General features: G+C 28.5%; 1 protein-coding gene across 1 annotated transcript in view; it reads left to right on the top strand.

Annotated features, from left to right (window-relative positions):
• The window catches only part of LOC107437764 (5-hydroxytryptamine receptor), a 269,815-nt gene extending 253,222 nt beyond the window's left edge, over positions 1-16,593 (top strand). The window contains exon 4 of the mRNA XM_043045163.3: positions 13,208-16,593. Within this exon, the coding sequence (XP_042901097.2) occupies positions 13,275-14,492 (1,218 nt within the window). The 5' untranslated portion in view covers positions 13,208-13,274 and the 3' untranslated portion in view covers positions 14,493-16,593. The remainder of the gene's footprint in view (positions 1-13,207) is intronic.
• The last annotated feature ends 800 nt before the right edge of the window (positions 16,594-17,393 follow it).

Raw genomic sequence — 17,393 nt, 5'->3', positions numbered from 1 at the left:
TTTTCTTAAAAATTTAATCTGATTATTTTTTCTCCACTATTGAGACTTTTTTTAAACAATTTCTCAAGAAATAATTAATTAGACGATTTTAAATGGATTTAACAGTAGCGAGTAATGTAATTAGGTAAAAAGGTAAGATAATTTTTTTAACACCACAGCAAAGAAATGAGTTTTCTGTAAACTGTATAAATAATACAAGCTTGCTATAAATATGATGTTCCTAAATCCTTCTGAGAAAGTAAGATACATTTTTTTTAACACAACTAAAATGAAATGAGTTTTCTGCTCATATGATTCCATGAAGTATATAAATAATACAAATTTTGCTATAGCATATAATGTTTCTAAAGTCATTCTAAGAAAGTATGATATTTTTTTAACACATCTGCAATGAAATGAGCTTTCTGTGAGAATGATTCAATAAACTACATAAATAATACAAGCTTTGCTATAAATATGATGTTTCTAAGGCCATTCTAAGAAAGTTATTTCTCTTCCTCAGCGATAAGCATATCTGCAAAAGTACTCATAAAATATCTACTACTTTGCTTTGCCACTGCTTTCCTTTTTTCATAACAAAATTAGGACAAACATCGTACCTTGTGTAACTAACCAGTTAAGTACCCATTGACCGTGTATTTCTTTTTTTAGGTATCTGGTTCTTCTTTCTAAGAAAAACGAGAAAGAAATATTCGGGATACGCGCTGATACGTTTATTGGAAGTAATTCGTTCGTAAAGCTGCATTATTCCATTGATGATTATTAGAACTCTTATTCGAGTTCCTTAGGTGAATTGTAGTATAAGATGGCTTTAATCTCACAGGAAATTGATTAAGGAAGAAATATTTCAGTCTAGCGAATACCAACTGAACTATATATTTTTATTTTGAAGTAAATAAATTCTTCCTTATTCCCCAGGTGCTCTTAATAAATGCATATATTTTGTCAATGGGTAAGAAAAACATATAAAAACGCCAACTGCTACATTGCCTTCAAGCAATACATAAAGGCATCGGCATACATTTTATCCTTCTTAGACCTTTTTAAAAAATGAAAAAAATAATTACTTTACAAATATAACACTTAATGAGAAGTGTTGATAAATATTTAGATTTTGTTAAAATACTTATTTTATATTTTATAATCTGCGTTAAACAGCCAACCCAATTCCGAGTTAACGACTATCAATGTTCAACTCAGTAGCCTTGCAACTTTGAACTCAACCCCGAAGAAAAGGCTTCAAATTTAAGCTTCAAATTCTTGAACATTTTTAAATACATAAAATGAAATAAAGAAATCTGTTAAAATTAGCAAGAGAAAGAATTGCAAAACATTTTACTAATGCGTATATATATACACACCGAAGAGCCATTACATTATGACCACTCTGCTAATAACATGTAGGACCACCTTTAGACCTCAAAACTGCTAGCACCCGCCGTGGCATTGCTTACACAAGGTGCTGATAGGTAGTCTGAGGTATCTGATACCAAGCGCTCACCAACTGGTCCTGCAATTCCCTCACATTGCGAGGGGTAGCGTGGCAGCACGAATTTGGTTTTCCAAGTAGGACCACAAATGCTCTATTGGATTAAGGTCAAGGGAATTTGGGGCCAAGACATGACTTGAAAGTCACTGGAATGTTCCTCGACGATTCAACCCTTATGACATGGTGCATTATCCTGTTGGTAAACACCATCCCCCGCAGGAAAAACTGTTGCCATGAATGGGTGAATCTGGTCTGCAACTATGTTCAAGTGGCTTACAGACGTCAGGGATTGTTCTATGAGGATTATGAGTCCTAATGAATGTGCCCCAGAAAAACATTGTTTCTGGGCGAGCCCATTGTTATAGAGGGAGGGTGGTCATAATGTAATGGCTCTTCAGCGTGTATATATATATATATATATATATATATATATATATATATATATATATATATATATATATATATATATATATATATATATATCAGTGTTTTCACTACAGCGCGAGAACGCGAGAATCTCGCATATTTTTTTCTTTTCTCGCATGAAAAAATTATTACTGCGAGAAATTCGCGCATTCTATAAATCAATTTCAAAATTCGCGAATTTCTCGCATTTTGGAAGAAGCTTTGAATTACGCTATTTAGAATAAAATCCGTTTCACTTTTCTTCCTGGATCTCTCATTATTTTCAACATTTGCTCCGTTATCTAGCTTCCCTATTTACCAGTATTGTTCAGAACCTTTTCGAACAACAGAACACAACTGAATCACGGAACCCCTTTCAGAACACATTTCTCTGCAACCACGTGTTTACCATAGGTAAAGTTTTTTCATGTATGACGTTCAAATTTTTTATGCTCTAATGTGAGAGGGACAAATACCCAGTAAAGGCAAAATCTTCTATGATGATGCAGCAAGAATATTCAATGCTTTAAAAAATAGAAGACGTTAAAAATGTATTATAATAAAAGAAATGATTTTTTTTCCAAGTCTATTTGTGTTTTTTAAGTTTTTGGAAATCTCACTTAACTTTCTGAAATCTCACCCTGTTTTTGAGAAAGGGTGAGAAATTCTCACCCATTTTTTTTCTATGATGAAAACACTGATTATATATATATATATATATATATATATATATATATATATATATATATATATATATATATATGTATATATATATATATATATATATATATATATATATATATATATATATATATATATATATATATATATATATATATATATATATATATATATATATATATATATATATATATATATATATATATATATATATATATATATATATATATATATATATATATATATATATATATATATATATATATATATATATATATATATATATATATATATATATATATATATATATATATATATATATATATATATATATATAAATAAAATAAAATGTATGCAGATATAAATTAATCATAAAATGTCTTCCGTCAATGCACATCAAAGCTAAAAATCTGATTATTAATCTGATTCGTATTAAAGGTTGTCACGCTTACTAAGTTCAGTGTATAATTTATGAAGGAATGGACATTTTTGAATTATAGTACTAAGATTTAGCAAAACTATTTTTCATTACTAATATCACAAAATGGAAATATTAAAAAGGTTTTTGTTGTGGTGCTTCTTACAAAGTTTAAAAAATTAAACATCAGTTATTTTTAATTGTGAAAATAAGTAAAATATTCCTGTCTATCATTTTTTAATAAATTCTCATCAATTACTTTTGTTCCAAACTCAAATTTCTTGAATGGATATTTAAAAAAAAATATTTGAAGCAGTATAAGTTATTACTTCTCGAGAAAATATGAATAAACTCTTTTTTTTTTTAGATCGCACCTCATTTATTACAAGGAATTTTCAAATGAAAAAAAAAAAATATATTCAGAATTTCTAGTTCTCATCGAGAGAGAAAAAGTACAAAATATGTATTGAAAGAAACGTTTGTGAAAAGATTTTCTCTGGAATAGGAATAGAAAAGTCTATACTTTATCTAGATTGCTTTGCATTTTTCCTTCAAAAATATTTTTGAGAAAAATGTGTTGATGCAAAATTTCACAATTGAAAAGGAAAACAATAAGCCCTAGATATTTTCGTTTGAACTATAGAGGATTTGACAACATTCTTGCAGAACAAAAATTTAATCAACACATAATGCCTTTCTGGAGTTTGCTAAATTAATTGATTGCGCTGGTTTTGTCAATACCAATTGTAACATGAAATTTCAAAACTCTTAGATAAAACATTTTAAATTTTATGCCCATTGCTAAAGTTAAATATATATTTAATGTAGAATCTATGAACTAATGTAACAGAATGAAATGTTTAGATTTAAAATTTATTAACATCTATAAATGTCCTCTGATCCTATTAATGCTTAATTTAATTTTCTATTAGTAAAATTATTACCATTCATAAATTCTTTTTTTTTTGTTAATTTTTATCAAATGACTACATGTTTTTTAAGATAAAAATAAATGCCTTAGATATATGATTTTATTTACCAGATATATTACATGGACAATAAAAGTAGCACACTAATAATTTATCAATTTTTGCAATAACTGTTCAATAGCTTTTGAAAGAAATTATCAACTATTATTTTTCAAATAAAAAAGATGTTGGGTATTTTTATTAATGCTCTGTAAAAAGTGTAGTGTATTATAGAATCAAAATTGATGTTGAACAACCCAGAAAATAGTGTGAAGGAACATCAACAAGTCACATTTTCATATACAATTGAAAGGGTGCAAATAAATCTTAACACTTATAAATGGAAAAAGTTTGCACCTACCTCACGCTCATTCACACCATACTTAAATTAGTTCCTCTTCTGAAAATACCAATCTTGGCGCACTTTTGATATCGTTAGTACGAGTTGGTGTGAGTTTGCTTTTGACTTTTATGAAACTATACATCTACAAGGAAGTTAGCCATTAAAATATGTATATATGTTTTTAGTTGTGTAATAATGTTATTTATGTCTTCATTTTTTAATTTCCGTTGAAAGCGTTCATTGCCAGTCGAGTGCAGGTAGTAAGATTTTATCATTGAAGAGCGGCAATCTATAAAGACAAGACCAAAGTTAAAATTTCATTTTTAGCAAACGTTTTATTTTAAAAGTTTACAAAAAGTTCATTTTAATAAACAATGTGTTATAGTCATGAGAGACTCCAGGGGGCTGAGTGGTAGCGCATCGCGCTCCCGTGCCACAGGTCCTGGGTTCGATCCTCCAGGCAAGGTTGACTCAGCCATTCATCCTTTCAGTGGTTCGATAATTGAGTACCAAGCATGCTTGGGAACTAAACACCGGGAGTTTCGCGTTCGGCTAACCACCTAACCGGCACATCTGCTCCTGCACCCCAGAGCCTAAGGTCAAGAAAACTGAGATGGGCACAGTAGGCTCTAGCCCTCTATGGGCTGTCGAGCCACTGAGTTTAGTTTTTTTTTATAGTCATGAGAAAACATATTTTCTGCAAAAATAGTTGCATGATAATATGCATCTTGCTACCATATCATCTGTTTTCTTGACGCAAACTGTGGAAGAATTTTGTTTCGCGATATCAGGTTACCTGGTCATGAATATCACAACGAACGGTAATGAATGTTTACAAATCAGCATTTCTTATAGCTATAAAAGTTGGTAGAAGTTAACTTACAGCTTAGATAAAAATGAAAACACCTAGCTGCCTATAAAAAGAAGTTAACATGCATTTATTTTATTAAATAAGGCATGTTATACTGGCCAATTTCGGGTTATCTCAAATTTTACTGGTAGTGTTTCTAGTACCGACTCTTTTTGGTAAAATTGTTAAAATTGTGCCACATTTACTGCCATACAGTATGATAACAAAACCTTATTTTGTTTGATATTCCGTCAAGAGTTAGGACTAAAGAGTTACTGTTAAAAATTACCGTAATTTTTGGTGTTCAAATAGACCCAGAAAACATGGTAACTATTACTACCTTATTTTTAAATGAACTCCATACCGGATTTTTTTTATAGACAGCGTAAAAAAAACAGCGAATCTACATATTTAGCAAAATTTCGATTTATATCAATATAATTAATCAAATTTGATTTCATTTTGAATTATTGTCGGTCAACGCTGTAAGAATAGCTTGTTCCAGTAAATTAGTAATGAAGTACTTTAGAAAAAAAGATTAAACTTTCGAACTCCATACTTATTTACTATTTTCTTATAGGACCATGTTGAACCACGGCATCCTTACAATTCCACTCTACATTAACCTGCCTCATACCTTTCTTATCTGATTTTAATATTGCTAACTTTTGAGATCTGTCTTAAACTCCTCTATCCGAGCTTAGTATAGAGCGTCGCCATCCAATGAGTTGAACCGGGTTCGAATCCCAACGATGCGAATTCCGCACCCGGCTCGGATTGATCACAGTGAATCCTCTCGTAAAATAGTCAGTAGTAGACGGATCTTGGGTTAGAGTTCCCTTGCCGTCGGGCTAACTGTAGGAAGAGTTCTTGATTTTTTTCTCTCCATGTAACGCAAATGTGGGTTAGTTTCAGCAAAAATTCCTCCATGAAAAGAAATTTCTTACTATACTTCATCCAGATGTTCCCTTGTCTTCTGGATTGGGTTCGAAATTATGAGGTTACGGAGTAGAACATTGGTAGTCGTAAACCCAAAATTGGATCACCTGTTCAACAATTGTTATAAAAGGAAATAAGAAATAGAAAACTCATCTATCCATTTTTTACTCATTTTTCTTTGTTTTCGTTGAGATTGACCGTTAAAAATCTTTTTTTTGTTGGTAGATATGTTAAAATTCATTATCTCTGCCCCAACCATTGGTTTTCTTTGATTTAATATAGTTTATTGTTACTGAAACGTTTTCACAATACATCACCCCCCCCCCTGATTCTGTGTTGTTTTATAAATATATTTTGAGGAGAAGTAAAGGTAGTATTATGATAAATATTGCATCATCTAACGAAAACAAAATCAAAAATAGACACTATCAAATAAACACACACAATGCAAAATGTAAAGTACTTACAATTCTTGGTTTGCTAATTAAGATTTTGCTTGTATAAGAAGTTGAAAAAGTAAAAATAATAAACGTAAACTAGTAAATAGTTAAGAGAAAACATGAACTGTAGTTACGAATAAAATAAAACGCAAAAGTTCTGTCTCCAAAATTAAAGTTAGTAAGAACTTTTTCCACATCTTATTAAAATTACTTTAGAGTAGATGTTGACAGCATTATTTAGGGAAAACTGGAATCAAAAGTCAAAGGAAACAGTTGTACAAAACTCATTTTTATAGGAAGTAACTAGCTAGAATTATATTTAACATTTTCAATTAGCTTTTTGAATTTTGGCAATTTAAACTACTATAATTGGGAATGGAAATCAGTGCATTCCATATGCGTGAAATACTTTTTCATGAGAAAGTAAGCAAACATTTAAAAAACTTTATTTATTTATTGAAGGGTTCTGAAAGATATCATGCTTATCGGGCAAGCAGTGAGCATTGACTAAATTGGTTAGAGCTCAATTTTTTTTTAAAATTTGACTAGCTAGAATCATATTTAATATTTGAAATTTACTTTTTAATTCTTGGTAATTTAAACTACTATAACTGTGAATTAAAATCAGCACATTCAATATGCGTGAAATAATTTTGCATGAAAAGTTACGTAAACATTTAACAAACTTTTATTTATTTATTTATTTATTTTTTGAAAGGCTCTGTTAGATATCATTGTCACACCCTTCATGCTCATAGGGTAAGCAGTGAACATTGACTAAAATAGTTAAAATATAATTTTACACAATGATTTCTTTTTTTTATGCATGCCTAATCTTCCAATTTAAAAAACTATCTTTTGGAACACAAATAACTATCTTTTGGAACACAAATAACTATCTTTTGGAACACAAATAACTATGTTTTGGAACACAAATAACTATCTTTTGGAATTAAGTTGTAACACCTTCACAGCAAAATTGCATTGAACATTACAGCAATCTGTTGCATTGACAGTAGTCTGATATTTTTATAAAAATATTTATAAATAGACAATTTTTTTAACTGCTCCATTGTTATTATTTTCAGTTTCGTATCAAGTAATTCAAAAACTTAAAGAAAGAAAGAAAGTAAAAAAAAAATGCAAACTATTATATTTGGTTTAAAGAATGCTTAGTTTTTCCTTAAAAAAAACTGATCAAAATTTCCTTTTGACGCATCATTCTAGACGTTATTGAATTAATAAATTGCAGAAAATACAACCTTAACTACCTCTAGATTTTCAACAGCAAACATAAAAAAGATGCATAGATTTAAGTAAATCATGTACACAAAGCAATGTAAATAAAAGAACAAAATATCCTTTTATCTCGAACTGCGAGAAAAAATTACCCTTTTTTTCCTTAAAGTTCTGAAAATTCTTAAAACCTCTCACTCTTTACTGCAAAAAAAAAAAAAAAATCCAATAATATTTCTAACGTCGCATTTCTATTTTTTTAAAAAATTTTTTTTGCACAAAGCTTTTTATTTGGCACTGTTAACGTATTTAATGGCATTTCCTTCTAAAAATATTTATCAAGTGAAAAACGATGCTAGGATGGAAGAATTTTTACTAATAATGCTAAAAAACTTGTAGAATATGTGAATAAATGCTACCATTCAAGAAAGTTTTGTAAAAATTTCCACTCGTATCGTTCTTTCTTAGAGAGTAAGATAAGTGTTTAGTTTTCGTCGAATAGAATTTAATATTTTTCCCATTTCGAAAACGTAGAATTGAAAACACATTTTCGAAGAATTCAATTCGAGAAATTTGATAAAGCAGTAGAAATGGGACCAACATTTTCAACTATGTACGAATTCCAAAACAAACATTTTTTTTTCTATAAGTCTAACTTTATCAAGCAATTTGTAAACTTTCTATGGAATTTTCAGATTCTTTTTCATATTAATATTTTGCTTTCATTACTTTCATTCAAACAATATTAAAAATCTAGTTGTACTACATAGATTACATTAAATGGCATTAAATTAAGTTACAATGGTGAAAAATCCTATGCAACTGTCCGGGTCTTGCACTCAACTTTTAAAGAATTTCGAAGTATGGTGATGAATGGAGAAAAAAAATTCCGGTAAAATTATCGTTCCGTATGGTAATGACAATTTTGGTAAAGGAAAAACCATTATTCTGGTTAATAGAACAAAATTGAATGGTATTTGAACCACTTATTTTGTAGTTTTTCTTCCATATGGCAACGATTTACTAAAACTTGAAATTTTTGAAAATACAAATTTAAGTAACAGATAAGAGCGTATCATTTGAAATGCCTAAGCTCTAATAGAGCACATAATGAAAATGGTTTGGGTCAATATTTCATCAAGAATAAGTAAAGAATCCATAATTTAGCTACTAACTTTTTCAAGGATGCGATTCTAACTTAATATCCTACAATAAAGTTAACTCATTCATCATCAACACAGTCCTAAAGAATATCTACTTAATAGAATCTGTTATGTATCCTCCTCTACGTAAGTGGTAAAAAGTTGCTCGATCTCTGTTGAGTTGGGGCAGAAGACAGAAAAAGGAAATAAAGACTGAAACATAAATACTTATTAGGGTTATTTAGGGATATGAAACAAATAAAGTAAAATTTTCATTGTAGTTTTTTTATTCTAAATTAAATGACATCAAGCACGAGATGATAATTCTAGTAGTTTATAAGTTATAATTATAACCCGTATAGAAATACTTTTTCAGTCTCTGCTGTGTTACACACTGCCTATCTAGACAAATAACGTCTTAAGTATCTTTTTCTATCTTAAATTGTAGGAGACTAAATTCGAGACTGTAAAACGTGTATGATAGTTAAGAAGTTATAATGGTATTTTGGACAAAAAGTATAGGAAGAAGAGAAATGGTTGAGGAAGAAGAAAAATTTTTACATTTTAAAATTTTAAAATTTTGATGTAAAATTGCGTAAGTAAAATTGCGTGATGTAAATTGTGAAAGAAGCGTATAAATTATTTCAGTAACGTTGTTAAACAAAGAGAGCTACGATACAGACACATAAATAAGCTCCTACGTCAAAATTAAAGTGCTTTCTTCTGCTGGAAACTAATAACAGTCCTTTGAATTCTGGCATTTTCTAATTCTAAGCATTTTTGCTGCTTAGACGAAACAAGTTTTACAATTAAAAACTTTAATATCACAATTTAGCATTTATTTTTATATATTAGCAAAGAAAAAATCAATATAACGAATATATTTTTGGTGAGTGCGTAGAAATTACAAAAAAAATGGTTTAAAAAAATAGATTCGTAGAAACATTTTCTAAAGTCAATACACATTTTTTTCGTTCCTCAGTTCATTATTCAACCACTTGATTAACCACAGTTAAAATATTTTGCTTTTGTTCCTTCGCAGTATCAATATATACTTTTTTACAAGACATTTTAAAACATTAAAAAATTACTTATACGATGCAAGTCTAATTCGCTTTGTTGATCACAATTTTATTTTAATGCATAACACTTAATAATTGTACATGGGTACTGAGTAATTAATTTTTCTTCTAATTTTGTGTAAAAATTCTTTTTATCGTTTTCTTCTAATTTATATTACATTAACTCTTCCATTATATATATATATATATATATATATATATATATATATATATATATATATATATATATATATATATATATATATATATATATATATATATATATATATATATATATATATATATATATATATATATATAGATAGATAGATAGATAGATAGATAGATAGATAATTCAACATTCAACTTCCATAGTAAATGTTTGAAAGAATTTAAATTTGCAATTATTTTTTCTGCACGTTTTTAAATAATGTGTTAGCAATATTATTTTGAGCGAGTGATATAAAGTGAATATTCCTAAGAAACTGAAATGGGAAGATATATTCGATAATTTCCGAGCTTCATTTGTTTCAAAGATTAAAAATATAGAAAAGTCGACATGATTCGAGTGCACAATAATAGACGCCCATTTTCAAGATAAATCATATGAGGATGAGGGAAATAAAACAAACGCAGAGAAATGAAAATAAATATAACAGGCAAAAGTTTTGCCGCAAAACTAGAAAAGCCACGGTATGCGACTCGTAAACCAGGACATGAGTGCATTTCTAAGTGCTATAAAGTTTTGGTAAAGGACTCATATTGTTAACTAGAATATAGGCATTGGGCGGCAATAGATGATACCTCAAATTCTTGATGACACACATGTCAATCGTATATTTCTCTTCCCATCTTTATATTTCTTTAAGCAAATGAAGCTTTTATATTTTCAAGTGTTGTTATACAGCTACTAATTTAACATATCTTTTAGAAAATAGTGGTTCTAACAATATATAATTACAAGTTAGAATTTTTATTTTTCTGATTTCCCGAAAATAAAATTACGATATTAATTATAGCATCTTAATCGATATTATTTTTGATAGTATTGATTATGTTCAAGTATATTCTGAAATCTATTAAGTTTAGAATGTTAACAGGAACGAACGCTGTTAATAACCATATAACCCTCCACTCTGTGTTTAATGTACATATTACAATATTGAAGAAAAATTGAAATTATTTAGAGCGGACGTTTTTTAACACAAATATATTTTTTGCAGTACTCAATTAGCATGAAGTAATTTCTTAATCTTGATAATAAAAGATTTAACTATATTTATGGAATTAAACTTGAACCGTATCGCGATCTTGTAAAGCAGAAATCATTTTCCGGGCATTTTGGTATGACAAACCATTTTCTATTATGTAAATATATGTATAAGAAAGAAAACGGTATAAGCCGATGCTCAAAAACTTTCCTAATGTGAAAAGGCCATGATATTAAATCTTTGAATATTGTTTAGTACTTGAATGCTTCACCATTATCCATATTTCTTTGTTTATAATCTTTATTTCGTCCCGTTTGCATTTAAAAATTTCGATAATTATACATTTCAAATTTTGAAATATATTTTTATGGAACGTTAATACTCAACGTTAAAAAATGTTTTAACAAGCAATAAATTTTGAAAAACATTTTAATCGAACGTTATAACTCAACTTCTAAAAATCTTTTAGCATACAATACCACACTGATAAAAAAAAGTATGTCAACTCTATCAGACTATGAAAAAAATTTTACCGTGTTTCTGGCTCTTTCCGAACACTAAAAAACTTTTACCGATGCACTTAGATAATGATTTTGGTAAAATTAACAATAAAATATGGTTTTATTGAGATAAAATTTAGTAAATGTGGTAAAATTTGATGATTTTTTTATGATACCATAGAGTAAAGCAAAACTATTTATTCTGTTAAATTTACTTTTGAATTTTTTTTCTAAATGTGTGGTTATAAGATCTATTATTTTGAACATCATAATTTCCGGTAAACCGTTACCACATAAGCAGAAAAATTATTAAATGAATGTTTTAAATGCAGTATGTTTTGATTTTATTAATGATAATTATGTTTTTTAATATCAGAAATGTCATTACCATACAGTGTGATAATTCACCAAAATATTTTTTTCACCTTGCAGTTTAATACAGTATTACTTTATAATTTACATTATGCACTGAATAATTAATAATGCATTGTCTTAGTATTAATGCATTGCAATATTGTTTCCGTGTCTAATGACATTATTAAAATAAATTTGAAAGTTATTCCTTTTTTTATGTCTATAAAATGATATGCTCTCATTCAAAATTTTGGTATTTAGTTTTAAATGTTTGTTTTGCATTCAAAATCATGCATAAACTTCGAACTTTTTTTCATACAACATGGCATCGCCGTTTTAAAATAACAGTATTATCCATTATTCATTGCCTGAAATTCGACGCTAATTAAATATCCATTTATTTAATATTTTGTTGGTAAAAATCGATATTTATTTAATCAACATCATACATTATTCATTTTTGAAATACAAGATATAAAAATATTCCCGAGCAGCTCCACCCTTTGCTGATATGCTATTTTAATTTTCACAAATTTCGAGGAACTTAAATAAGTTAGTATGTATGAGTTTAAAAGTAAAAATTTTAAAAATAAGGGAAAACTAGAAGCTTTTTTTTAACATTTTGCTCTTTTGTCCGTTAAATGTAAATAATTTGCTATGACAAAACTTTTTAATCTAAAAAAAATTGCATTAAAGGAATAAAAGAAAAAAGGTATGTTTGACATATCATCTAGTTTACATTTTCAGCGGTAAGTTAATTATTAGTCTATTTACTAGTTAGAGCTAAAATCAAATTATGACAATTTATTCAAATATTTTAATGCAGCATGTTCATAAATGCCATTAAAACTTATATATAAATCTCAAAATAAAATTTGAAATATTATCTTTGACACGGTGCTTTTTTTTCTAAACGTAAGTGTAGATTTATGTAATATGACTTGGCAAATAGGTAAAGGTTATATCAAAATATGACCTTTTGTGACAAAAAAGGAGAGAGTCAATAATATTGATAAAAAGTGCGACATTGTTTATAAACGGTCTCTTATAACTATTCCTTATAAATTAATTCATGGCTTTATGCTTATGAAACTTAAATTATAATTGACTGAAATTAAAAAATATTTCCATCATAAATTCATTAATAAGAAATGTTCTTATTTTTTTCAGACCTGTTTTCAAGAAACTACCCATGAGAATATTAACATAAATCTAGTTTTGGATTCTGTTCAAAATCATGGCACTCATGACTGAAATTTCCACTATTACAGTGCATTCAAACGACCATTCTTACAACTTAATATCGACAGAGAACAGTCTTGAAATACAGGGACAGCAATACAATGTCACTGACGCTCTATATCCGACATTTTCTAATGGCGTAGGAGCAATCGCTATTGCAATTTCACTCGGCATATTCATACTGCTAACCATTCTCGGAAATGTCTTCGTAATTTATGCCATATCAACAGAAAAAAATTTGAAAGGACTGGCTAATTATCTTATTCTGTCACTTGCAGTTGCAGATCTGATGGTAGCAATCTTAGTTCTACCATTCAGCGCTCTGAATGAAGTCTACCAACAAGTTTGGATTCTTGGACCAGAAATCTGCAGATTATGGACTTCATTGGATGTTCTTTGTTGTACTTCTTCAATATTACATTTACTTGCCATTGCTGTGGATAGATACTGGGCGGTCACAAACATAGAATATGCTAGAAATCGTGACCGTCGAAAAATCTATCTACTTATAGCTGGTGTTTGGACTGGCTCTTCTGTGATCTCTTTTGCACCAGTATTTGGCTGGAAAGATCCAGAATTTTATCAAAGGCTTGCAGAAGGACGCTGCATGGTGAGTCAAAACATGTATTATCAAGTTTTTGCAACCTGTTTGAGCTTTTATATACCTCTCGTTTTCATTTGTCTTCTCTACTGGAATATTTTCAAACAAGCCAGGAAAAGAATACGAAGCAAACCGGGTGCATCAGCTGTTTTGATAGAGAAGAGTAACAGCACTGCTCAATGTTCCACGTCTCCTCAACCAAACGAAAATGAACCACCAGATCCAGGCAGAGATCATACACATCTTCAGGTATCAGAAAATGGCGTCAGTTCCAGTCAAGCTGGTTTAGGCCGCTTGATACATTTGGCTAAGCGAGAGAAAAAAATTGTGAAAGAATCAACAGAGGCAAAAAGAGAAAGAAAAGCTGCTAAGACATTGATGATTATTACTGGTGCTTTCATAATTTGTTGGCTGCCATTTTTTGTAATGGCTCTATTGATGGCAATTTGGGATTGGGCGATTCCCAACGACTTAGTTTTCAGCTTGCTTCTGTGGATGGGATATACTAATTCATTGATAAATCCCATCATTTATACAATTTTCAGTCCTGATTTTAGAAATGCTTTTGATCGAATTCTCTGTGGTGCTTACTATACGACTCAAAGACACTGAAAATATATGATATCATCTTTCATCAATAAAACTAAGTACTTACTTGTTATGATTAGTGATACCATTCAAATTAGTGAGATATTGTCACGTGAAGTACTTATTAAAGTGTTATAAAGATAGTTCATATTTGCATTAATTTTACGTTACATACATCGCACGTGACTAAACTGGCAATAAAGTTATTAATGTGCAATAAAACCTATAATGTGTTGGGGTAGTATATACGTGAAACTGATACGATGGAAGATCTGCTACATATCATAAATATATATTCCAAGCATTTCTACAAGTTTATGTTCCCTGGATATTGTTAGTGAAATACATACTGACTGCGTCATTTTCACTCAAACTATGGTAAGCTTAACTATGTCATTAAAGAAGTGTTTCTTTTCTCTTAAACTAACACGAAAATTATATAAAAGCGCCAAAAATAATAAATGTTTTGTCTTGAATCAAAGATGTGTGTAAATATCTAGCAGTAGAAGTATTTTTATTGAACAGAAAGACGGCATACAAATGACAATAATATTGAAGATCTGTATATGTTTTTAAATTAAATAGCTGATTGAGTGAAAAAAGTAAAACGGTGCTTAGATATGAGAGTGTAGAGTAAGCAATAAATGACATATTTTTTAGCATTTTGAAACAACACTCCAACGTCATTTATTTCAATGCATTATAACTTCATTTGCTATGTATTTTTTTATATTTATTTAACTAATTCAAACTTCCTTATGCATCCTCAGTGTAGAATAACTAATGACTTATAATTAATTATGTTGATGTTTTCTGCGAGTTACAAGACTATCTTTAAAGATATTTTATGATAGTTTCATCACAAATAAGTTATATGAGTGATACGTTTACCTTTACCTAAATTAGGATACTTCATAATTCGATGCAATTTCGACCACGAAGTTTTATATTTTCTTTATATTATTAAGTGTAAATAAAGCTATCTAGACACAGCCAGTTGTCGGCCAATGGAATCATGGAGTTTAAAACTCATCAATTTCCTGATCAACTGCCTGATGATAGCTATGCATTAAACACTGGCCACCTTTACTTCGGAGGCAAGCTGATGCTCATCGATATCAAATTGATGGTGAATTCAAGTCGCCATCACCGGGGATTGAATTTCAAACAGTCATACTAATAGTGCAATGCTTTAACCATTGTGCCATCAAGTCTCTTTTGTTGAGTGTATCCGAGATCACGTATATGAGTTATCAACTTAAATTTGTAATTTAGAGCCAGTGATTTGAAACAAGGCAATTCTGGCATTTTATTTTAATGATTAGTGATAGATTTATAATATGTAAAAAAAAAGTTGAACTAAAATTTCAGATTGAAGAAGTAAAGATTACTTATTGCACATGTTTTGTCTTAATTTTTTGCTAATTATTTTTTAAAGTAGAAAATATCATTTGGTGATAAACTGTTTTGAAACTAAATTTAGCATATTTAATCTTACAAAATGGGGCTCATATAGATTAAATATGCTAAACACATTTCAAAATATTTTTTTTATTGTTTCGATAGTAATAAAGTAACATACTCTTAGTAAGTCAATAAATTAATAACAATTAATTAAGTTATGTAAAAAGAAATGTTTGGAAAAAAGTTTCATTTTCAAACTTTCATTTCGGAAAATTAAAATTAATGATTTTTAAATTATAAAGATTTACTAAAACAGCTTTTGTTATAAATATTCGTAAAAGTACGCATTATAATTAAAAATGCAATTAAATGACTACTACCTATCTTGATTTTGCAATAGCTTAGATCATCACAAGGAAATTAGCTTATTTAGATTTTAAAGAGAATTTGTTTTATTCTTAAATTAAAGTTTAGAATAATATTGATATTTGTACAAAAAAGGAATATTAGATTAATTGTATTTTCCTTAAAAGACGGATCCAAATGTAAAAAAAAATATTTGTGAAATAAAAATCTGCCCTTGTACATTATTGTTTATCACCTATTAATGTGTGTTTATAAATGTCTCTCTTGTTTGTTATAAATTGTTTGTATATTGATGTAGAGTTTAAAAAAAATTATGTCATGTATTATTTGTCTAATAAAATATTACGAGTTTTAATTATTATTTTTTATTTTATACCTAAGACATTTTTAAATTATGAGTAACGAATTAGATGATCAACTTGATTAAAATCATGTTATTAAGCACATTTTTTAAAAAAAATTTCTAACAAAGTTAAAGTAACTTAATTTAATATTTTAGCCAATTTTTAATGAACAATTGCAATCGCAATATGAAATTACTTCTTCCTTCTTAGAGAAAAAAGAAACATACATAATGTTTGAAATGTTGCAAAATACAATTATTTAAATATCTCTGAAAATATTAGTAATTCATTGCAACCCCTCATTTATTTATATGAGCAGCATAGTTTTAATGTTTAAGAATAAATTTTTTTTAAATTAGTTTTTTTATTGGTATTTAGTTTTTATACGTTTTGTTTTTAAAAATCATCCACAGTAAAAAATTTCGAATCATATTACGGTAAAAAGAACCACCACTCAGGGTGCCAGTACTTTATACCGTGACATTTTACCGAACAAAAAATGTGATACATCCTAATTTTTCTAGTAGTATTTACTGTAAAATCACAGAATCACTTTAATTGAATAAATATTACTATGAAAATTAAGTTTTAAAATTTTACGGTAAAAGTATATTTTACGGATTTATATCTCCACTCAGGGTATCTGTACTTTTTACCGTAATTTGATCCTGATTTTATGGTGTATACGAATAACTATTTAGTATGAAAATTTAGTGAACAGTGTAGATAAAATAAGAGACATATATATATATGGGTCATTCTCACGAAAACTGCCATTTTTCAGTTCATAAAATCTCAAAAAAGTGAAGTG

Source organism: Parasteatoda tepidariorum, chromosome 2, assembly GCF_982258835.1.
Source record: "Parasteatoda tepidariorum strain Cologne lab strain chromosome 2, Ptep-v5.0, whole genome shotgun sequence".
Classification (NCBI taxonomy): Eukaryota; Metazoa; Arthropoda; class Arachnida; order Araneae; family Theridiidae; genus Parasteatoda; species Parasteatoda tepidariorum.
The sequence above is the reverse complement of the archived record's forward strand: the minus strand, read 5'-3'. Positions and strand labels throughout refer to the sequence as shown.